At 38.1% G+C, this 24,551-nt stretch overlaps 2 protein-coding genes and 1 long non-coding RNA gene across 12 annotated transcripts in view; 1 reads left to right on the forward strand and 2 right to left on the reverse strand.

Annotated features, from left to right (window-relative positions):
• LOC136250834 (uncharacterized) overlaps nucleotides 1-24,551 on the reverse strand; it is a 443,931-nt gene that overhangs the window by 374,434 nt on the left and 44,946 nt on the right. For all 3 annotated transcript variants that reach the window (XM_066043154.1, XM_066043155.1, XM_066043153.1), the window contains exon 2: nucleotides 762-824. In XM_066043154.1, the coding sequence (XP_065899226.1) occupies nucleotides 762-813 (52 nt within the window). In that variant the 5' untranslated portion in view covers nucleotides 814-824. The remainder of the gene's footprint in view (nucleotides 1-761; nucleotides 825-24,551) is intronic.
• Nucleotides 8,164-10,926, reverse strand: LOC136251941 (uncharacterized). Of its 3 annotated transcripts, none has more exons than XR_010699288.1 (12): nucleotides 9,817-10,926; nucleotides 9,689-9,771; nucleotides 9,537-9,616; nucleotides 9,385-9,478; nucleotides 9,239-9,335; nucleotides 9,093-9,189; nucleotides 8,947-9,043; nucleotides 8,805-8,888; nucleotides 8,671-8,764; nucleotides 8,456-8,620; nucleotides 8,349-8,403; nucleotides 8,164-8,299 (listed from the first exon to the last, which is right to left on the reverse strand). It is a non-coding gene; the product is annotated as an uncharacterized lncRNA (long non-coding RNA). The 3 variants fall into 3 exon arrangements; XR_010699286.1 differs by having other exon boundaries at nucleotides 8,671-8,744; nucleotides 8,791-8,888; XR_010699287.1 differs by having other exon boundaries at nucleotides 8,671-8,744; nucleotides 8,791-8,888; nucleotides 9,537-9,638.
• On the forward strand, nucleotides 18,081-19,764 carry LOC136250850 (uncharacterized). 6 transcript variants are annotated; one of them, XR_010698745.1, is made up of 8 exons: nucleotides 18,081-18,361; nucleotides 18,414-18,480; nucleotides 18,560-18,639; nucleotides 18,688-18,788; nucleotides 18,838-19,076; nucleotides 19,132-19,192; nucleotides 19,245-19,306; nucleotides 19,363-19,764. XR_010698745.1 is itself a non-coding variant. In XM_066043194.1 (8 exons), exons 1-4 carry the CDS (start codon nucleotides 18,196-18,198, stop codon nucleotides 18,736-18,738), a joined length of 396 nt encoding a protein of 131 aa, XP_065899266.1. In that variant the 5' UTR covers nucleotides 18,092-18,195; the 3' UTR covers nucleotides 18,739-18,788; nucleotides 18,838-19,076; nucleotides 19,132-19,192; nucleotides 19,245-19,306; nucleotides 19,363-19,764. The 6 variants fall into 6 exon arrangements, 4 of the variants coding, with proteins under 4 accessions (XP_065899266.1, XP_065899269.1, XP_065899268.1 ...); XM_066043194.1 differs by having other exon boundaries at nucleotides 18,092-18,361; nucleotides 18,528-18,639; XM_066043197.1 differs by having other exon boundaries at nucleotides 18,092-18,361; nucleotides 18,528-18,639; nucleotides 19,248-19,306.

Consider the following 24,551-nt stretch of genomic DNA (forward strand, 5'->3'; position numbering starts at 1 on the left):
TTATTATGCTTTAACCCCCTCACTGCCAAATTTGTAGAGGCTCCTATCCACTACTTTTAAACTGCTGTAACTTACACACCATACCATATAATCCTATAAAACTATATCATTTATATATTATTTTACTAGCTATAGAACAAAAAAAATCGATTATTGAGTTGCTGTCTACACAAGAGCAACCATTATATAACTTTAAAGTACAAAAATCAGTCTAAGTAAAACCAAATGTGAAATTTCACAACTTTACAGGTTAGTACTGATTATAAACAATAAACATCGCTAACCTGTTTGCAGTTGAACTCTAAGTCTGCATTTGAGCTAGTGTGCATGCGCATACAGGCACGAGGTCACTGTTTTGAGGCATACAAATGTAGCAACACGCCACTCCAATCTATATAATACCTCTCCTTACTGTTTCTCTTTATTAGTAGTGCCATTATCACTTTGAAGAATCATCTATAATGCTTGATATCGACATCCTGAAAGTACGCGACTGCATCATCTAACCACAGAATAGTTTTCAAGAGAGCAGTTATCCCTATTCCTGTTCATTTAAGAGTGTTACAACTACAAGATAAGTGCAGGGGCTACTAAAACACTTGACTGAGGTTACAGAGCGTTTAGAATGTGATGCTATGGGCATTATATATTGAAACCGCCATATGGCAGTTGTGGAAGTGAGAGGGTTAATTAAAATAGAACTACAGTAAGAGCCCTAAGCAACACAAAAGAGGCCTTGATCACACAAATATACTTCTCACCTGAATATGTCACACTACACATCAATACTATGACTAAGTACATGAGCTCCATATCACCAATAGCTGTGAATACATATGTATATACATTATATAATAATAAATACATACCTTTTTTTTAACTGAAAGACATATACATATGTATAAATGTACAAAGCATGTAAAAAACTATTGTACTTTGATTAATAATGATCAAGCATGGAGACCACACTTCTTAACAATCTATTTACTTGATCATGATAACCACACCCCTTTATTATTGGTCAAGCTATATTTATAATGCCACCACAGCAAAATACGAAATAGTGAGCACACGCCTGGTAAGCGAAAACCTGACAAAAAATTGTACTTTTGATTGCTCTACTGGAGTAGTTACTTGACTGTTCTGTTAGAGTACCTTGATTGTTCAATGAATTGGAATGTGAAAGTGTTGTAATAACTAAAACAGATGTTAGTTAATTGTAACCGCATGCATGTACCTGAAATATTGTTAGATACATCTGCTTAATAGAACTTCACAAAATTTTATTAACAAATAATTAAGCACATTTATCCAATAAAGAAAAACCCTATCATGAATATTTATTACAGATTCACTTTCTTGGGGTGGTATGATTGCAGTCACTATGTTTGGAGTCCAACTTCTGCCCTAATCTTTCATGTGGAGCAAGTGTTCCAGACTGTTTCTCTTGGTAAGCATATTGAAAGGCACATTACCATTGACTACATACCATGTGAAAGTCTGTACCTCGTACCATTGACAAGCCTGTAGGTTTTCTTCTTTCGTATAGCTGCACCTTATGTTGGAGCTTTGTGCTCATCCACATGTGCATATCAACCATACAAGACAAGTATGCAGTTATTAAATAGTATGCACTTCATATGTCTCAGCAAATTACCCACCTAGTACGCACTACTCAAGAGCTTCCATTTTCTCATGCAGCATTATTTCTATTGTTCAAGGAATGCATTACAAAAATTTCAGCCTGTTATGATTAGTAGGTTTGGAATTATAGCGCTATTTATTAGGAAAAGCAAACAAATTGTTTTGTACAGTGACTATACTGGAATTAAACCACAGGCACTTAAACTTGCAGTTGTAACTTTCCACTTGCATTGGTCTACAAAGTTGTTTACTGTGAATTGGCAAATTATACCATATAGCCTAAATATTTCAAGGGGGAGGGGATTTTCACTACTTTTGCAGTTTTGGGGGTTATTAGCAAAACTTTTATTCTAGATCCTCCATATACATTTTAGGAGTGTTTGCAAATCCACGAAAAATTTAAATTGCTTAACGTTGAAAAATTGTCCCTCGAAATATTTAGGCTATACAGTAGTTTTATCTCTGTAGTTACTTGTGCATACACGTATGAAGACAATTTACACGAAATGACGATGACTTTGTTTATGTCTACCGTATTGTAAACAAACGCATGTGACATGCATACCATTGGTGATATTGAAAAGAAGCAAACTTGAGCAGGTTATACATGTGCTTAACAACTACACTCTACTGCATATATAGGCCAGGCTACGTATTTTACTATAATATATTAACACAGCAACAACAAAGCTAGTCACTGTGCTAATAAACTAAATTTAAAAGTTTCAACCTGTTTTGGCAAATCTAAATCCCAAATAAGGCACCTATATAAGTTGTACTGAGTATAATAACAAGCTGCTTTTTTCCATTTCACATCACTCTTTAGGTTTGTTAGTTATGCAAGGTTCCTTACGGAGAGCTTAACCCTTAAACTTGCACAATCCAGAAAACTGGATCTGATAAAAACGCACAATACTTTTGCCAATTTACATAGGTGGTTACAAACAGGCATATCTCATGAAGCATTCGTCTGATCCGGGCGCTTAGAAAAACAGATTTTATTACTTGGCAAAGAGTAAGCTATCTAACTACATAATATAAACTTTCAACAAGGAACTCACCCACTATGATGCACTGAATCATTTTACGTCCTTTCACCTTCGTATTGTCATTGTGCTCGTCCAACATTTACTTAATCAAGTGATATCAACTGAATCACCATCATGTGAGGAGCAACATGACTGCAGGAGAAAGTTGATACAATGAAATGTGGCTGAGTTATGGCCTTTTGTACATCATTATGTGGAGAAGGAAGATGAAGAGATAGTTCTTTTGCTTTTTCGAAGTGAAGCACTTTGGATGGCCACGACGAAATATGGGACCATTAAAAAACCAAAATTTAATTATGAATAAGGTTGTGTTTATCATTTTTAGATAGCTTATAACAGTTTTTGTTATGGAATTTAGTTTTACAAGGCATGCATGTGATCCAGTTTACTGGATTATGCATTTTCAGTGGTAGCGTACAGCTGCCGGAGTAAGGGTGAAATCAAAACTAATTCTTCATTTTTACCCTTAGCACACTGGAAACCATATATAAGTCACTGTTTAGCATTAATCCATAGCTTGCAAAGAAGACAAATTTAGACTTAAAGTGTGATTTACCACACAAAACCTTACATATCCATTGCCACAACTTGCAAACCCATACTGCTAGCATGCAAAATCTAAACATAGCCTTGTAGAGAATTTATCAGCTTATCTCTGTGTAACTCTCATGGTTTTCACTCAAAAACTAGTTGTTGTTTTTGTGTTGATGTGCAAAGATCATATGCACCCAACAGTACTGATAGGGTAATAAATAGAATTCGACGAAAATGGGAACGGAACAGGAATGGAAAGCAGGAACAGGAATGACCCACATAAAATGCCTGATTAAGGTCATCATGCAATATACAGGTTGGATAGGTAGGCGTTTACAGCACAATATTTCTTTGCAGCATTTTAAAACAAATTTAGTAGAAAAGATCAAAACACTCTAATAGAGAAGTCACCTGCATTAAAATACTCTAATAGAGCAGTCAAAAATGTTTTGTTCACTATCCCACCAGGGACTCACATTGATGGCCGGTGGCTATAGCTGTCATAGATTAGGTATATAGATTAGCTGAGTCATCAACATTGAAAGTTAGTTACTCCCTTGAAACCATAAAATTTAAGCCATTATAGCATAAATAGGTTTACAAAAGGGTTCTAATTAACTGAAAATACCTGCATATAGATGGGAAAAAGTCACATGATGGGTATGTAGTAGCTGCAGTATGTATAAGCACATGGCTCCAATGAGGAGTGTAACGACAATATGACCAGACATGCATGCATTGTAACTCTTCTTGAATTTGACAAGCATACCAGTCAGTGCTGCATGCATACTCCTATCATATGACTTCTTATCTGGAAGCAGTAGGTACAGCTTTTGAAGCCTATAATAGGCACTGTCAGTTAACTAGAGTGAATCTCAGTTGTTGTTTTTTTAATTTAATGTTTATTAGTTGAATATTTATGGTTGTAAAGGATTTTAATGACTTAGCTAGTCTATATAACCTAATCTATGACAGCTATAGCCCATCAATTCACAGGCCATCAATGAGGGTCCCCGGTGGGATAGTTAACAAAACATTCTTGACTGCTCTATTAGAGGATTTTAATGCAGTTGACTGCTCTATTAGAGTGTTTTGATCATTTTAGTGAAAGGATCCAAACAATGCTGCAAAAGAAACATTGTACTGCAAAATCCAACCTATCCGACCTGTATATTGCATGATGACCTTTATCAGGCATTTTTCATCATGGGTTATTCCCATTCCCACTTTACGTTCCCATTTTCCTTGAATTCTACTTACCCTTACTAATGCCTGCAGTTGGCTGTGACAAAATTGTTGGAGGTAAGTCCAACAATTTTGTCACAGCCAACTGCAGGCAGTTTTAAGCATAAGCTTAAACATTTTCTGTTTTGTAAATAGCTATATCATTTCTTATTTGTAATTTGTTTTGATTGTGTATATGTATGTATGTTCTGTGTATGTATGTATGTTCTGTGTTGGGGACCACCTAGTACAGGCTTACTAGCCTTTTGTGGAACCCTTCTTTGGAAAAATTGATAATAAATAAAAAATATAAAAAATAAAATGACAGCAATTAACAAAGCGGAAGACGATACTAAATGACTATGGTGATAAAGCAAAAGGTAGTAATAGCATTAGGCATCCACTAATTGGTGAAGATGTACTAATTACATGGTGAATCGCCATAAGAGCAAGACTTCGTATAGTTTTGTGGCTTACTCCAGGTACTTCTATTTTGTTATAAACATTTTCTATCACAGTATCGCTGTGATAATCCTTTCAGAAAGGGTACCATGCATGGTATCTCTTTCTTCGCAGTAAGTCATTCATACGAAGCCACAACGTTGTTTGTGGTTATTTGCAGGCTTCTTGATAGTGGCCGCCTTAATTACTGAATTGCATTCATAGTAATAAAACTTAACACCGATTATTCAACTAATTTTGTAAGAGCCGAGTGAATATTCAAATACTATAAACCACTATTTGTTTGAGTCCTAAAACAAACATTGTACAGTATTCATAAATTTAGGCAAGATTATACAGTACAGTGGTGTACGTCACTCTCATAGGTTACAATGCAAACTGCATGAATAGACAAAGAACCTACGAACTGTTGGATAAAATTGCAAGTAACACACAGAAACTCCACTCAGTTTTAGTGAAGTACATGGCAACATAGTAAGCTGCAACATACTACGGATCACTCCAAGAGTAGAGCATAAAAGTGATAAAATCACTTAAAAGCAATAACAGACACAACTCCAGCAGTACACTGTAGAGGTACTGGCTTAAATGCAATACAAACGTGTTGGAATAATAAGTTTGTATTGCATTTAACCTACTTGTGTGACTTGTTTGCCTGTAGCTGAATTCTCTACAGGTGACTTGTTTCTAGCTGATCTCTCTATTAGCTTTATGGTGGCTTTTGTAGCTGAACTCAGTCTCCACAGGATAATTTTTTGCAGCTGAACTCTCTACTGTGGGACTTTTGTAGCTGAACTCTCCACAGGCTACCAGTTTTTAGCTGATTTCTGTATTATATGGTGGCTTTTTGTAGCTGAACTTTCCACAGGATAACTTTTTTGCAGCTGAACTCTATACTGGGGGACCTGTTTGCAGCTGGACTGTCAACAGGCTACTTGTTTCTAGCTGATCTCTCAATAGGGTGGCTTTTTGTAGCTGAACTCTCCACAGGGTGATTTGCTTGTAGTTAATCTCTCTACAGGGTGACTTTTGTAGCTAAATACTCCACAGCACGATTTGTTTGTAGCTGAGCTCTCTACTGGGTAACTTTTAGTAGCTGAACTCTTTACTAGGTTTTCTTTTTTAGCTGAACTCTCTACTGGGTGACTTGTTGCATAGCTGAACTCTCTACACAGCAACTTGTTACGTAACTGAACACTCTAAGTACTAACGATGCTGAATGCTCTAATGGGGTGACTGTACTATTAGAGTATCTTGATTGCACACTTGCTACCTGTAGTTGGATTTTGTTTTATAACTCAGTAGCTTTTACTCCGATTTTTCTGTACTACTGCAAGGAGTTTCTATGATGTTTATTCCATCTGCATACTATTTTTCAGCTCACTCTTTTTAGCGGTTTGCCTAGTAGATATGAAAACTAATAGTTTTTTGTTCATGAAACTTGATCGTATAATTGTGACAGTGTTGGGTTTTTTGGCCTATTTCCATGGTCTTTATCTCGATTCCTTTCAAACCACAAAGAGGCACTCCTACAAGGATTACTCAATCATTATAGCAATTTTCAACTCATTCCTCCAAGGGTTTACCTTGTGGGCATGACAGAAGTTCGACCTTATTTTATGCAAATAATTGGTCATAACTCCATGAATGTTCATCAGATTCCTACCAAACTTGGTATTGAGATCCGCTGTAATGAGCCCTTCAAGTGTGCCAAATTTCAGCCCGATTGAAGCACGCATTGGTATTTTATGGCGGATTTTGCAAGGTGTGCGAAATGAAGAAAAAAAAGAAATTAAAATGAAACTTTGGCTGCTCATATCTCGGAAATGGCTGGGGTAATTTACTTCAAATGTGGTACGTAGAGTCCCCTTCCCGGTGGGCACATCTGTAGCAAATTTGGTTCCAATCGGATAAGGGATCACAGAGTCACATATGTGTGAAAATCACATTTTATTTCTTCCTGTCAATATACTCATGGTGTGGTGTGCTGGCTTCTTGGGCTGCACAACACACTACTGTGTGTCTTGATATGTCAACCCCATAATGGTAAGTTATCACAACATAGTAGCTAAGCTACTGGCACTAAAACAATCTGCTCTATTGCACAAACATCCTCCAGTGCCATGTGAGCATTTGTACGTGCTACCTGGAAACAGCTTTACATACAAGTTGGTCACCTCTTTTCACAGTGTACAAAAGTTGCAAAAGTAAACTAACTAATCTCTTACACTCAAAATATGTATCAGTAAAATGTAAGTTTATACGGTGCAGACAATTAACAAGATGCCCCTTCTATGCAGTGTTCTGCCAGCAAAATAGGGAAGTCAAAAGTGAGTCTGTTATGACCAACACAGCTAGGATAATGTACTAAATTATAATACATATTTACTTCCTCTACTACAATACTTACCCAGGGCAGAAACATTTCCAACACTGCAGGAATGAAAGTTGCCATATAGAATTTGTGCATTAATGCCACAGTTGTCCTGCACAGCCTTAATTATCCTGCATGGTGTATTTGACAAAGAACTGAAGTCATGCCATACAGTACTTTACTGTACTATCACTTTTGCTGCAATTTCAATTATATTATCATCACTAATACCATACCTGTTTCACTGCCCATACAAAAGTCTCAATAGTAGCAGTGAAATTTATCCCGTATTTCACTGACAGCAGTGAAAAAGTTGTAATTGCAATTTCATTGGCTAGAATTTATGTTAACAATTAGTGTTGACACATGTTTAGTACATAGTGACAAATTGCGTACATAGCAATGCTAATGCACGGCATGCGTATATGTAGCGAGTATGGTATTAACTGGGAATAGCATGGGTAGCAGTGAAATTTGGGATAAATACCACTCTTGTTGTATTGGAAATGGTAAATTTCACTCGGCTTCGCCTCGTGAAATTTATCCCCATTTCCAATACAACACTCGTGATATTTATCCCAAATTTCACTGCTACCCATGCTATTACTAGTACAAATACTGCCACCAGCACAGCAAAATTCGCCACAAATACGGAGGGAAATCTTCCCGTAATTCATCCCGTATTAACGAAGATACGTGGCAACTACGGAAAACGTCTGTAACCCCACGACGAGATTAGTAGTAATCCGTCGTGGGACCACTTTTCAGGACGTCTAGACGTAGTTACACGTCATAATATATCGTATATACCTAGTTACGCCCCGTCATGGAAGTGCTGTCACGTAGCCGCGCACGTGACCCCGAAGGATACTCGAGGTACGAAAATAGGATATTCATTTAAATATAAAAATATATGAAAAGTAATGAAATTCTGGTCTTCATATTCACTTCCGTCAGTTATTTCATACAGCATTCACCGTCCTTGGGATTGCCTTCCCAATTTCTTTCAATTCTAGTGTACATCGATTGAAAATATTAAAATGCAACAACTCTCAACATACCTCTTTTGCATTCATCACTTTCTGTGCTTGCGTAAATCCTTTCATCTCAAAAATTCTAAACAGGATACATTACTATATAGTTTGATAATCAAGAATTTTGTACGTACAGTCACATTCTCAGCTCTAGTGCCATCATCTAATTTTGCTACTACCAGCAACTTTGGTGCCACACTCTACACACCATGAAAATTGATGCAGATCTCTCTTATACTTGTATTATAGTCTGCTTTTCCTTCTAAAATAGTCAGCATTCTTCCAAGAAATATTTCACTCTAAACACAAAGTTTTACTTATAAAATAATCATTCAAGTGCTGTACATACCATCTCACTGATAGTAAATCTTCCTCTTCTACTAGAAGCACTCAAGTACGTTCTCTCTTGCATAGTAAGCATTTCTTCCGAGAAAGATTTCAATCTAAGTTTTACTTATAAAATAATCACCAAAAGTGCTGTACATCAGGTCTTGCTCTTCTACTAGTACTCTAGTCTACTTTTCTTTCTTGCGTATAGTCAGTATTTCTTCTGAGAAAATTTTCACTCTAAATACAAAGATTTATAAATACAATAATCATTAGTATTCAAGAACTCTGTACATACCATCACAGTGCTGGTAGGTTTTCCTATTCTGCTTGTACTATAGTCCGCATTCCTTTCTTCAAAAGTAGTCAGCATTTCTTCTGAGAAATAGTTTACTCTAAATACAAAGATTTAAAATCTTTAGTATTCAAGAATTCTGTAAATACCATCACAGTACTGGCCGATCTTCCTATTCTGCTTGTACTATAGTCCGCATTCCTTTCTTCAAAAGTAGTCAGCATTTCTTCTGAGAAATAGTTTACTCTAAATACAAAGATTTAAAATCTTTAGTATTCAAGAATTCTGTACATACCATCACAGTGCTGACAGGTCTTCCTATTCTACTTGTACTATAGTCCGCTTATCTTTCTTCAAAAGTAGTCAGCATTTCTTCTGAGAAATAGTTCACTCTAAATGCAAAGATTTAAAATCATTAGTATCCAAGAATTCTGTACATACCATCACAGTACTGACAGGTCTTCCTATTCTACTTGTACTATAGTCCACTTATCTTTCTTCAATAGTTAGCATTTCTTCTGAGAAATATTTCACTCTAAATACAAAGATTTATAGAAACAATAATCACTAGTATTCAAGAATTCTGTACATACCATCACAGTGCTGGCAGGTCTTCCTATTCTACTTGTACTGTAGTCTACTTATCTTCCTTCAAAAGCAGTCAGCGTTTCTTCTGAGAAATAAAATAGTTCACTCTAAACAGTGTTTCATACCTAAAATAATCATTCAAGAATGCTATACATACCGTCCCACCACTGGCAGTTCTTTCTATTCTACTAGTACACTAGTCCGCTTTTATTTCTTTCAATATTGTCAGTATTGCTTTCACTAAAGTTTTACACAATAATAATCATTCAAAAATGCTGTACATACCGTCCCACTGATATCAGGTCTTCCACTTCTACTAAAACTCTCGTTCACTTTTCTTTCTTCCAACATAGACAGCATTTCTTAAAAGAAATATGTCACTCTAAATGCAACGTTTTACATATAAATAACCATTTAAAGTGCTGTACATACCATCCTGTTGACAGGTCTTCCTATTCCACTACTACTGCTTTTTTTTCTTCTGGAATGTCTTCCAAGAAATATTTTCAAGCATGTACCATCTCATTGCTGGCTAATCTTTCTCTACCAGTATCGTACTCGGCTATTCTTCCTGTCCAATGTTGCCATCCAGAATTTCTCAAAACAATGTTACACTCTAAATGCTTAGAACAATCGTCTAAGAATGTACTACATATTGTCTGACTGGTGGCAAGTCCTTCTCTTCCACTAATACTATCATTGGGTTCCCTTTCCATCAACATTTCCAACTGTTAATTCAAGATACAGAGCATCTCTTAAACACTATTCATTTTCACGTAAGAAACTTTTGAAGTATGGTGGGGCGGTATTTCAGTAAGTTTCTAATTAATGAGCGCCGGCAATCTGGAGAAGAGTTACAGCAGTAAGAGACTAAAAGTACGTTCTTTCCCTTCCACTACTGCGTTAACATATATCCTTCCACTGCTGTTATCGTCAGGATTCCTCTTCACGAATCATTCCGTTCTGGACTCTTAAACAATGGCCTCGACAATGGCAGAGGACTTACTAGTAGCAGATCTGGTACTCAACATCTGTTGCGAGTATCTGCCCATCCACAAAGCTTTACAGATCAGCATACTTTACTTCTTGACCACCACCTTGTGTCTCCCATCCCGTCTCGCCGCATGTCCGCCTCGTGACTGCACGATCACGTGCATAACACATTATGAAAATTTCTATTTAGTGCCGCTGGGAAGGAGGATGAAAAGTACGATGTGGTACGGTGCTGTTGGGTGTATTAAACCATCTTTTCAAGGCGGAATACAACAGTCGACAATCAGGTTTGTGTTTTAGTGAACACATGTCAGTGTTGTGGAAATCGTCGAAGTTTCGTTTGAATAGATGAACTAGATGTGTAATTCGGGTTGTATTTACCCACTGGAAACCTGTATCATGTAGATTTGTCATTTGTTTCGTAATTCCACGCACTGACGTAGGTGTGGTATTCGCCTTGTAATTTAAGCACTGGCGACCTGTTTCCAAGTCTTGTATATAATATTTATGTATGTTAATTATGTGTTACTACACACTGTCGTTTTCCAGGTCTTGTTATTATTATTGTTATTAAAACTTTACAGTAGCCTGCACTGAAGGTCTGTATGTGTGTCAATTGTGACTTGTTACCGCACACTGTTGACCTGTTTCTGGGTCTCGTATGTGTGTCAATTGTGATGTGTTACCACACACTGTCGACTTGCTTCCGAGTCTTGTATGTGTGTCAATTGTGATGTGTTACTACACACTGTCGACCTGCTTCCTGGTCTTGTATGTGTGTCAATTGTGATGTGTTACCACACACTGTCGACTTGCTTCCGAGTCTTGTATGTGTGTCAATTGTGATGTGTTACCACACACTGTCGACCTGCTTCCGGGTCTTGTATGTGTGTCAATTGTGATGTGTTACCACACACTGTCGACTTGCTTCCGAGTCTTGTATGTGTGTCAATTGTGATGTGTTACCACACACTGTCGACCTGCTTCCGGGTCTTGTATGTGTGTCAATTGTGATGTGTTACCACACACTGTCGACCTGATTCCGGGTCTTGTATGTGTGTCAATTGTGATGTGTTACCACACACTGTCGACCTGATTCCGGGTCTTGTATGTGTGTCAATTGTGATATGTTACCACACACTGTCGACCTGCTTCTGGGTCTTGTATGTGTGTCAATTGTGATGTGTTACCACACACTGTCGACCTGTTTCCGGGTCTTGTGTGTGTGTGTCAATTGTGATTTGTTACCACACACTGTCGACCTGATTCCGGGTCTTGTATGTGTGTCAATTGTGATGTGTTACCACACACTGTTGACCTGCTTCCGGATCTTGTGTGTGTCAATTGTGATGTGTTACCACACACTGTCGACCTGCTTCCGGGTCTTGTATGTGTGTCAATTGTGATGTGTTACCGCACACTGTCGACCTGATTCCGGCCCTTGTATGTGTGTCAATTGTTATTTGTTACCATGCACTATTGACCTGTTTCCGGGTCTTGTATGTGTGTCAATTGTGATATTACCACACACTGTCGACCTGCTTCCGGGTCTTGTATGTGTGTCAATTGTGATGTGTTACCACACACTGTCGACCTGATTCCGGGTCTTGTATGTGTGTCAATTGTGATTTGTTACCACACACTGTCGACCTGTTTCTGGGTCTTGTATGTGTGTCAATGTGATTTGTTACCACGCACTGTCGACTTGTTTCCTGGGCTTGTATGTGTGTCAATTGTGATGTGTTACCACATATGGTTGACCTTTTTCCGGGTCTTGTATGTGTGTCAGTTGTTACCACACTGTTGACCAGTTTCTGGGTCTTGTATGTGCATCATTGTGTGGTGTGACCACAATTTTGATATATTTCTGAGATTTGTAGGTGTATCATTCATGTTACATTATACATACTTGCAATCTGATTCTGGGTCTTGTATGTGTATCATGTCTTCTCACAAAGATGACCTGTTTTGTGTCTCATTAACAGTGTTATTTGTATTTACAGATCGCTAAAAAGCTATAAAAATATAGAAAGAAGAAAATGAAGATCAAAGGATTGAGATTTGTAACTTAGGTATAAACACCTTGGGAATGGCAGTGTGACTTAAAACTTTGGTGAAATTTCAGGATGTACTGATATCTTATTGTGCAGCAAGTATAGATTATGGACATTTTATGTGCCATTTTGTTTACAATGTACAGCAAGTTATATTTCCAAGGCTCACGTTATATGAGCAGCTGACTTGTAATTGCTGATATCCTCTACCTTTTTCTGTGATGAGCATGGTTGTTGTACTATGCATGCAATAATTGCAGGACAGTACTCATGATATTTATTACATGCACTGCCACCATTGGAACCAGACTTAGAAATAATGATGTTATTTTATTATTACGTATTTTCGCGATGATTGTTCCTTGACAGGCAGTAGATCAAGTCATTGAGTACATAGGCAATAACCATAGGGAAGTAGCTATGCAATGGTGGATCCAGGATGGGGCATTTGGGGCAAAAGCTCCCCTCATCCCTCGTCACCATTTGGAGGAATCATACTTATGAGTAATACTCAACTTTATGTCAGGGCTAAAACGATATGCAGATTTTAGTAGAATTTATTAAAAATTCACCTGAATCAAAGCAAACCGAAGTCAAACTAGCTGTGAAATTGCCCCCAGCACCTTCGTGCGTACTAAGCACCTCTAACAAAAAAAATTATCGTGTTTAGAGATTCATAGCCTTTTACACAGCTTTTAAGACTCCACAACCATCTACAAAAATTAATGTCAAAAATCAACAGTGAGACACTACTAAGTGGTGATTATTTGCTACTTCATAAATGCAGCAACTAACAAGATAATCTGGTTTTCCTCACCCACCTACAACTCAGCCTGTTTGTGTCCCTCCCCCTGCCAGCTCCTGGATCCGCCTCTACTATGGTATACCTTGTGCAGATACGAGTGCTGTGTCTCGGGAAACCTCCAGGGTAATTTTTGGCGCTGGGACTCGTAACTTGAGTATGCTTCACTAGAGTTGTGCAATCACTGGGGTGCAGTAACCCATCTAGAGCCATCCCTTCTGTTCGATCGTCATCCATCTATGGTTGACGATCTGTTCGATCGTCATCCATCCGTCTCGTAAACCTCTCAGCTTGATGAACGTGAAAAATTATGACAGCATTACAACGGCCCGCAGAGACGAACTTGATTCTGTCTTAGTACGTCCTTGCCTATTTTCAGCTTGCGAATACGTGTTCCGTCCTCTTCGTATTTAATCATAGCAGCATTACATTCACGTAATTCTTCATAGACGGACTGAATTCCGTATTAGTACGTCCTTGCCCATTTGCAGCTTGCTAAGACGGTGCTACGTTCTCTCCGTATTTATCGTGATTTAAGCTGTGCAGTAGCCTCACACTCATAAAAGATGAGCCAGATGGTAAAAATGAATTTTCACATTCTCCTGTTCTTCCTCATCATCCAATCCATCTTCCTCTTCTACTTGTTCCTCTTCAAAGGCATAAAGATGAAAAATTAGATGACTCCTCTTAAAGCTGCAGGATACAGTACGGCAGAGTATGTGGGAACTGGTCTTGGTGATGATGATGAAGGTACTGCCTTCTTAAACTTATATAATGATGATGTTAATTACTATATATTCCTATGCTTACGTCAGAGTATAATATAACGGTCTGCCATTGGCCATTTTCCAACCAAGTGACGCAGTTGACCAATAAATGTAGCCATTGGTCAGCCATTTGTGCCAATCAAAATTTTCACAACTGTAATTCTTTATTATTAGTCTTTATAACATGATTATTATAGTTGTTATCGCATCATTACCTTTCCTTACCAAAGCTACTTTATCGCTGCGTGAAGTCTTGATCCTGTTGAAGCATCGACTTGATGCGCGTGTATAAGCTAGAACACTGGTACCTCATGTTTACCCCAATTATCGATTGTGGGTTACAGTCGATGTTGTGAAGAAGCGATCATTACACTGACTACACCAGTGGCGCTTTCCAGGAGAAGAAAAGAAAGTAATATTTGCAAAGTGGAAGTATGATATTAGGTATAAGGTCGCCATTTCGTGGTTAGAACGTGTAGAGAACGCACTGGGTGGAGAGAGTGGAATGAAAGGTGATAAAAGTGTTCTGCACACGGCAATTTCGAGAGTATTGCAATTCACAAGAGAAGCTTTAACAATAGCTGGTTGGATAGTTATAATTCAATCTGTGTAGACTCAACACCACTTGTCACAAAACATTTAACCCAGCTAAGTCTACAAACTGGCTGTAGCTACAATTATTGAATCCATTTCTTCATATTTTTTTGTAAAATATGTATGCAACAATACAAATTTTGTACATGTATTGCTAATAAACACAATTAATTCTCTGTACAATTTATGTATAAGTAGCTGAAAGTGGTCTCAAATTCAATCTGAGTGATCCTTTTCCTTGGGGGGGGCATACCCCCAGACCCTCCTAGAAGGCTTCTGCTTCACACTGCGGGGTGTGCTTTGCACACCAGGATAGTACACCTCTATCTTATGGCCATGCAATTTCAGAAATGGCCAATCAAATTTATATTTGATTGGCCATTCTGTCCGAGTAATAATTTCCCCTTATATTGTACACTGTTATGTTGACTAATCCATGCATCCTAAATATATTTCCTGTATCCTCTGCCACATCTATACCCATGTAACACATGCATATTAATTTCCAAAGTTTTAGTGACAATAAACCATGTTTGCTTTGCAACAATAATGCATTGTATTTAAATCTACCTTCCTATTAAGATATTTTAATGCAAGATCATGAAATCCCTCTAGTGAAATAGTAGTTAACTTACCTTTACTCATCACATACTCTTAAGGCCTGCCGGACATAGTGTGTAACAACTTATAAAAGGCTTGGGATTGTTCTGCACATACACGTTTATGTTGAGTTCTATCATCATTCTTTTCAACACAATATTTACACCACACAGAAGCATGTTTGTCTTTGCAACAATGGTCATAAAAATTCATAACACCTTCAGAAAATGTGGCAAGAAAATTATCACTGTCCAAGACCTTGGTACAGGACATCAGGCACTTCAAAGAATGTTTCACCCTATCTACAAATACCTTACTCATACGCTTACATAGCAAGCCATTTTTTTATTTACATTTGCATTTTAGACTCCTAATTTTACTATGAAAAGATGTTACTGTATGGTTACCACAATATATGTGTATCAGGAAACTGGCCAGAAACGATTGCATTGGCAGAAGTATCATGATCCATCAACAACTCTATTCCATCAAATTTTTGACAAGAAAGACAATGTGTAGTGGTTTTAGAAGTGTACATTTTCCAGCAAAGGCATTGTTTATAGGTACAAACATATAAAGATGGCCTTTAAGTGGTCAGTAGTAGGCATGCCCTTTCAAAGTATGATTCAAAAGTGATATACAGTGGAACATATCTTAGCAGCCACTCTAAAGGCCACCTTTTTATAAGGGCCAACTTTAAATAGGACATTTCTATTCTAATGTAACCATATGAAGCAACCACCTAGGTATTAAAACCAAGAAGTTTTGGATACCACTAATACATGACATTTCGATTCAACAATTCAACATTACATTTACATACGTATAACTGTGTTGTTGGCATTCTGCAGTTACTATAATTTATTATACACACATAAGATTGGAAACTATTATCATAATCTGTGGCAGCATATTATTATTATTATTATTATTACTAGGACCGGGTTACACATAACCAAGTAAATTGTTTACGTATAAGACAACTTCAATTCTGTTTCTCTAACTGATGTATAGTAAGTACAGTAGGACCTCCACTATCCAAGCATCTGTGTGGCAGTTCAGTTATAAAAGTATTAAATAATAGTTAGACGTCAAGAACCAGGGTTCTACGGGATTTAGAAAACTCGAAGGCCCTGGGCTGTAGCGCCTGAGCGCAGCGAGGGCGCTACTAAGGGCCTGAGGGTTTTCTAAATCCCGTAGAATCCAGTGGTTCTTGACGTCTAACTTATTTAGACTACAACTCATTATTGTACCTTGAGTTGACAGCTGCTTGTAAATAGGAAATGTATGGCTAATTACTAGAAACAAGCCCTCTACACCTCCCGACATGGAGGGACCTCAGCGTGGCTGTTGCTACCCGTTTAAACGCCCATGCGTTGCCAATGTTACAGGCGCGTGTATCGAAGTACTGGACTCAGCAAGTGGACTACAACTCATTGTTGCTGTTGTTGTGCCTCGACAGCTGCTTGTAAGCAAGTAATGTAGTGTTGATTAGTACAAACAAGCCCATTACACCTCCCTCTTATTCAGTACGGCTGTTACTAGCCATTTAAATGCCCATGCGTTGCCAATGTTACAGGCGCGTAATTATCGTGTTTCGTATCGCCTCAGAGCGTGGTCTCTATTGGACATGACCGTGGCTCTACGAGATTTAGAGACCACGTTTTCAGCCAATCCAATTTCAGTATCAAACTTGTTGTAGTCTAAGATAAGTGAATTCGTTTGTATAAATCAAGCCCATTCATTTATATAGTAAGTTCCGTTCAACTGTTCTAATAGAACATACACTTACTCTACTAGAACGTTCACCTAATAACAGAATACTCAAATATAACTGTCACTTACACTGTTCGGATAATAAAGAGTTCAGATAATCAAGATTCAAGGTCTTGCTGTATCAGCTGGTTATGTCACCATTGCATAGCATTTATGATAACCTTTACCTTGTATAAATAATTTGAGTTTGGTAACCTTCCGTGTATACAGCAATGCTATGTACAATGGAAAGGTGGCCAAACTCAAACTATTTATTGCTACTAGAGAATCTTACACTCTGCTTTATTGATTGCCATGTACTTCACAGATTAGTATTCAGCAGGAGGTTCACAGATGATGGCACAAACCCCCCTCCTTTCAACCCAATAAGTAAGATGTAGGGGGCAGGGCCACCCAGAGAAATTAAGGGGCCCAGGGCAAAGAGTTAAAGTGGAGCCCCAGGGGCAAGGAGGTTTCCCATTCTGAATCACAACTTCACCCAAGATGTTAGTTGTAGACCAAAAAAAAAAGTCATTACATGCTGACAATGACAATAGCTAGACCTCGCCAACCATATCTCCTTATTTATAAGCTTGCTACACTGCTCCTCTGAAGAATACTCTTGACTGCTCTATTAGAGTACCTAGATCTGACTGCTCTATTAGAGTATATCGATCTTTTAAACAGGTATTCAAGGGGCCCTTCATGGGGCCTCCTAGGGCCCCTTTCAGGCTGGAGCCCAGGGAAAAAATGCCCCAGTTGGCCCCCCTGTGGTCAGCCCTGGTATGAAGTTGCCAATCATTTCTTTAGTGTCAACACTTTTCCATTACTACTGCTGGGTTGACTTAACTAATGGCAAAATAACCAGTAGAAAAACTGAGATGTATTCCAAGAACCTCATCAGTTATCATGCAAAAAAACTACTAGCCAGACTATAGCTACCACAAAAGCATCGCCACCCACTATAGTACGTTCGCGTTGAGCTGAATCCTGGGTTGTTGATTAAGAAGCCATACAAGATCAAAGGCTTTAAACATAATGTTTATGACGCATTTATTCGTAAGCCCATGTTACGGGCGCGCACTTAATTGTTGAGAATATGGCGTCCAGTGTACCGTCAGCGAGTGCGGAGCGAAACCCTTTTGGAAAGACGTTAAACAGCCAAACGAAGTATCTACTTATGAAACTATGGGAGTACTTTAAGCAAGAAGCGAAGAAATGTAAAATTTCTATCAACATCACGGAGAGAATCTCGAAGGCCACCGGTATTGTATCATGCCTTCTTTGCTGGGTTTTGGCATACATTACGCCACACAGGGATTTCAAGGACATCCATTAGAATGGAGCACCGCAAGAAAGGCGGTTTATTTACGCCAAGAAAAAGGTACAAAATGCACTTTGCACAAGCCCGCTCAATTCTGTAATCGTCAGGTACAAATGTTCACGAGTCCATGTTGATACAGACAGTTTTGACCCAGATACTATCAGACAAGATCCATTCATTGTACAGAAGGGAGGAAATCTATCACTCTCAAAGATTTTGGTAAGTTAAATTTTGAAACCTGGAACTTTGTCACTTACTCCGTCTTAGGCTAAACTTAAGAATGATGGTGTTTTCTCTGGGGGTAGAACATTGCTTTAAAGAGTGTTGAGTGATATGGGATTTAAGTACAAGACGATTAATGACAAGAGGTTAGCATTGAAACTGTTTGTGCTTTAATGTCACTACACGTATGTGCAGGGTATGCTATGAGCAGCCCTGCACAGTCCATCAGTATCATAAATGTTAAAGATGAACGAGGTGCAACAGAACTGAAGGAAGACCAGTTGTGTATTTGGATGAGACTTGGGTAATGAAGAACTTCTAGAACAATTCCTCATCCAAATCGGCAGTGTTAGTGAAGATGGTGATGGTGGTATTAATGAATTGTCCACTAGCAGCAGCGGGTCAAAGTCTTCTTCGGGGTTACTTCATCTGATGTAAGATTGTTTGATATTTGCAGCATTGGTGTTATAACTTGATTTTGTTCCCCAGGAGTCATCAGGTAGCTGGGATTAAACTCTGTGAAGTACATGAAAATACAGATGAAGTACGTGTAAGTGTGTGCACTTTAATAAAAAAATATCATTGCTTTATTGTGCTAGCAGAAGTTGAACATACCATCCCTTGTATATTTAATCAGTGCAGGAGTGTTTGGAAGTCACTACAGGTACTATCAGCCCAAATTCATACAAACAGTATTATTTCATTTGTTGAAACTTTTAGAGTTTTTTGGGAATGTAACTTCAAAAACAAAATGCTGGCTGGAAAAACTGTGTACATGTGTGGCGAAGTGATGAGAAAAGTATTAAAATGACCAATTGACTAAATGGGAACAGAAGACGATAGTCAGCTGTGGTGAATGTGAAGTAAAATACATGTTGTTTGGCTCACTTGCAGGAACACCAATGCTACATAACGGATTTTGAGCTGTTATAATTTGGTTTTTTTCTCTTTTGAGGCCGAAGAAGTTTTTACCTGAATATAAGCAGGCCACTTATCTTCTAAATACAGTGCAAGTGGCCCCAGCTCTTCTACTTATGCAACTCTGTTTTACACACACAAAATCTGTTTTATTTTTCTTGTAAAAGTGTATTACAGCCTCTTACATAACGGATGGTGAAATCATGCGTGTTGAGGGCGGGTATGTGACGTCTGGCTTCACCACAAACATGTGTCAACATGACCATCAAAGGGCCGCGCTTTAGAGGCTTCCCCATTGAAAATGTATGGCAAAACTTTACAGTGTCATAACGGGAGTGTCTTACATTCGAATGAAGCGTTTTTAATATATTTTTAGCGGATCGAGAAGCGCTACGTATCGAGCAATACAGGAGCCCCATGCGATGAAGCAATCGTAAGTTATTAATCGATTTTGAGGGTTCAGCTCAACGCGAACGTACTATAAACTATGTACACATATGGGCACAAAAATTCACACACACACGCACGCACGCACGCACGCACACACGCACACACACACACACACAAACATACCCATCTACACACAAGCAAAACATGTAGACAAACACTTTCAAAAGAAGTACGCACATGTGTTTTGTGTATGCGCTAAAAGGTATATAGGCTCAAAACATTGGGGTAGAAAATAGTTGTTGGAGCAGTGGCAGAGGAATTAGTTGATATGAGAGGGGCTGACCAGAGTATAGAATTTATGGCAGCAGGGGTCTGGGGGGCACAGCCCCCCCTCAGAAGTTGTAGCCATTATAGCTTTCACAACGTCCCAAAGTTCACCAAAATTAATTTCTAGGGTACAATTTGAAGCATTTTAACTGAAACACCAACTTTTAATCAAAACAATTCAAGGTTATGGTATAATCACAGGCAATTATTCAAAATTTTTAATGCCTATTGATACTTGTTGAGAAGGCCATAAAACCAGTCTACTGAGTGAAGCAGTGTGAAAGGTTTAAAGTGAACACAAAGCCCTTCATATTTAATGTTTTTATGTCACTACAGTACAGTGTAGTTTGAGGTAGGTGGAAAACTACAAGTTGTTGTAGCAAGACATGTAGGCAGCCCGTACATTGCTCAGCTCCAGCTATCACTACCTTGTTTTCCGTCGCCAAATGCAGCAAAAGCTGTAGGCTCTATATATGGGCAGTTCTGGGGCATGGTGATGCTGTATACAACAGATATGTTGGTGATTTGGATGTTTGCCCCCAAATGTTCATAGTTTAGAAGCCCAGAGAGCCTATACAATTTCACTGTTCTTAGCTAATACTTAAGAGAGAGAACCATCAATGACGATGAAAATAGTGCAGATGTATTTTATACAGTAACTGAGAGTGTGGTGTGTCCTCAGGCACACATGATCACAACATGGAAGACCATAAGGTGGGTATGGCAAGGAGTGAAATTACAACAAAACATACAAAAAACTGCTAGCTTTTTAAAGGAACTTTAAAGGTGACTATTTATTAGAGTAGCTGACTGCTCTATTAGAGTATCTCGATCTTGCAAGCATTGTCCAAGGGCCCCACCATCTATATGGTTCCATTAATTAAATAATTACCAAATTTTCGTGTTTGACATCGTCCTGTGCTACCTTTTAGGCCCCACCCTTTTAGGTGATAAAAATTGCCCGGTTAACCTAGGGGCAACAGTTTAAAAGAAATTCACACAGTCTAAGTACAAAACCTTCTACTCCAGCCTGTTGTTTTCGTGTAAGGTGCTCGTGTATTCTTCCTTTGTTTGGCCGAGTGTCTCTCACACCAGTATCTCAATAGTACACTGCTCTAGCTCCACCTGGTGAGTTCTCATGTCGAAGCGTCCAGTCAAATTTTGTAGTTTCCAATGCTTAGTTTAACGCGCAGCGCATATGAACTGGTTGCTAAGAATTACAAACCTGGTTCACAAACCAGTTGTACGAGTTCAATGTTTGGTTTTACGCGCAATGCATATAAACTGGTTGCTACGCGGCCATAGCTACTCGAACAGGTTATACGAGTTGAACGCCTAGTAACTAACGCGTGGTGTGTTTCAACCGGTTGTCAAGAACTGGAAAGGACGGCGTCTATTAGAAAACCTAACTCATTAACGAAAGCACTGAGAAAAAAAAACAATGGTTAATTTTGACGTTCGTGTATCGTCTAACACAACCCCGGTGAGTATTCGTTTGTGCACTTCGTAGTTAGTCCTGTACATTAATTAATTATTTATGATGTCATTTCTTATTATTCTTATTACTTGGTTATATAATTATACACTACGATATATAGTAGGGACAGGCGTGGCCCACGAAATAAAATCACCCAAAAAGCAACCTCAATTTTCCCTGACGATGATGAGGCAGTATTGGTTAGGTAAAACCACGCCCAAACAAGCTTTCAGATCAACCCGAAACGCTTTCAACAAGTTGCTATGGAATTTTAAAAATAATTTATTTGTTAACAAAATTTTCTACTGACTGACTGACTGATGCCTTCAGACAAGCGTAACTCAATAACGGCTAAGGCTACGGCTTGATTTTTTCACTGTTCAACGTCGCTTCGGCCCGACAGGTGCCTTTTGGCATACCGCAGTATGTGCAATGCCTTCTTCATGGACTTACCAGTGTCCTCCTTTGTGTCCCATTCATCTTTGCTGACAGCAAAGTGTCGATTTGGCAATAGCACATGATGGCTTCCCTTCATAATGGAAATCATCTGTATTTGTCATAGTGGCTATTTTGATAGTAGAGGCGCTTTTCAAACAGTTCTTGATTCGTATTGCTGTGTAATGGGTTAACATAGCCGACAACGAAGCGTAATGGATACTTCACTTTTCAAATGATAATTATTGATATAACCCTGGGGCACGCGGCACTATTTCTTTCGATATGCGTGGATTGCAGAGGTGCTTTTCTAACAGTTGTTGATTCGAAATGCTGCGTAACGGGTTGAACATAGCTGACAACAAAGCATAATGGATACTTCACTTTTCAGACGATAATTGGGGCACGTGGCATCATTTCAGATGCGGTATGCGTGGGTTCACCAGTCATAACAATTATTTACAAAAAAAAAAGTTAACAAAGAAGTACACAGAATTTTCAACTAGAGTAGGGACCATAGCACATCGATAAAAAGTACTGAAACAAGCGGGAGTAGTGCACGACATTAAATCACAGTAAAACAATAAGAAGTGTTATATCCCTACTGTGCTCAAGATACCATTATGGAAATGCACAGTAGGGATATAACACTTCTTATTGTTTTACTGTGATTTAATATCGCGCACTACTCCAGCTTGTTTCAGTACTTTTTATCGATGTGCTATGGTCCCTACTCTAGTTGAAAATTCAAAATTTTTCTGTCTACTTGTATATAGTACAGCAGATTTGTGACAATTTTTGCATGAATTGTGCCTTTTGTGATAAAAACATGAAATTTGGCACAGTGTTAGGACATGTCCTTAGAAAGATTTTTAGCTATAGGGGCATCCCAGATTCGTCCTATTGTGGGCGTGGCACTTGCTTTAAAATGGCTACTTTTTGTACTAACTGAATTTTTAATCATACATACATAGCAGCCAAAACTTCAATATATTCAGTGGCTAATTTTGGTAGAATATATCTAATCCAAAACAGCCAAGCTGTAAAAAAAGTGTGTGGCCCTCAGAAAGGCTATGGTGAAAAAAGATGTGAAATCCAAGGTGGCGGCCAAGAAATGGCTGTGATGGTAGGTTAATGGTAAAAATTTTAATAACGACAATTCAGGTGAATTTTTGTGCCGCTTCACAAAATTTACCTAAATTGTCATTATTAAAATTTTTACCATTAACCTACCATCACAGCCATTTCTTGGCCGCCACCTTGGATTTCACATCTTTTTTCACCATAGCCTTTCTGAGGGCCGCACACTTTTTTTACAGCTTGGCTGTTTTGGATTAGATTTCATTTCTTTTTGTATTTGCATACCCCAAAGCCGGCCTATGGCCAGCTTTTGGACTTTTTTAACCTATGTTTTTTTCTTTACTACAGGAAGAAGAAAAGATGAAGTAGATGTACTTTAAATATTTTATTATACTGTATAATACATATGTGACCGGATTTGCGAAAAGGGGTCTTCCACACACATCCAATTTGCCAACTTTGACAATTGATAACTTCAGATTGGAAAGAGCTATTGTCTTGAATTTTGGGCAGTGGTGAGCACCACTATAGCTGAATACATGGTGAAATTGTCAGATTAATATGTTACTTAAAAATTACATGCCCCATAACTCAGGAACAGATTAAGCTACGGACTTGAAATAAACATTGAAATGTTCTGCTCAATGATACCTATAATTTGGTACCTTACTTTTACAAGTTAGATTAATCCTACATAATATATTGGCAAATAACCTTATTTTTCAACAGAAATATGGCCGTAAAGGTCACTAAAGGTCAAATCTGAGATGCCCCTATAGCTAAAAATTTTCATAAGGGTAAAATCTACCATTGTGCCAAATTTTATGCTTTTATCATCAAAAGCACAATTCTTTCACCAATCTACTGTACTATATATACAGTAAGATTGAATGAATAGATTGGAATATCTTTAGTTGTACAGTAAATCCCTTATAATTATAGCTACCTCTATAATAAGACCACCTTGTTATAGTGCCACCTCTATTATATAGGACACTGAACTTACAGCAAAAATATAATCAGTGATTCCTTTATTAGGCAGCCATATTATTGCACCAACTCTCTTAACTTTAAAAGTGGCTCTGTTAGTATGGTTTCAGTGTAGTGAGCCTTTGTCAATACAAACCCTAGCTATTTCAATGCGTAAAGTGATTTGTGACATACTAAAATAAGGTTACTTGCAATTGGTATTGGAAATTACTATACACTTAATCATTTAAACCATACAATCAGTAGTGATTACAAGGCTACACATTAACACTTATAACTCATGATCTACTAT

The sequence above is a fragment of the Dysidea avara genome, chromosome 3, assembly GCF_963678975.1.
Source record: "Dysidea avara chromosome 3, odDysAvar1.4, whole genome shotgun sequence".
Taxonomy (NCBI): Eukaryota; Metazoa; Porifera; class Demospongiae; order Dictyoceratida; family Dysideidae; genus Dysidea; species Dysidea avara.

Bases quoted from the DNA above. Each gene is read 5' to 3' on its own strand.
- LOC136250850 (XM_066043194.1), top strand. From the start codon at position 18,196: ATGGCGTCCAGTGTACCGTCAGCGAGTGCGGAGCGAAACCCTTTTGGA. The intron at 18,362-18,413 runs GTATTGTATCAT...TACGCCACACAG, and splicing joins GAGAATCTCGAAGGCCACCG to GGATTTCAAGGACATCCATT. The intron at 18,640-18,687 runs GTAAGTTAAATT...ACTCCGTCTTAG, and splicing joins TATCACTCTCAAAGATTTTG to GCTAAACTTAAGAATGATGG.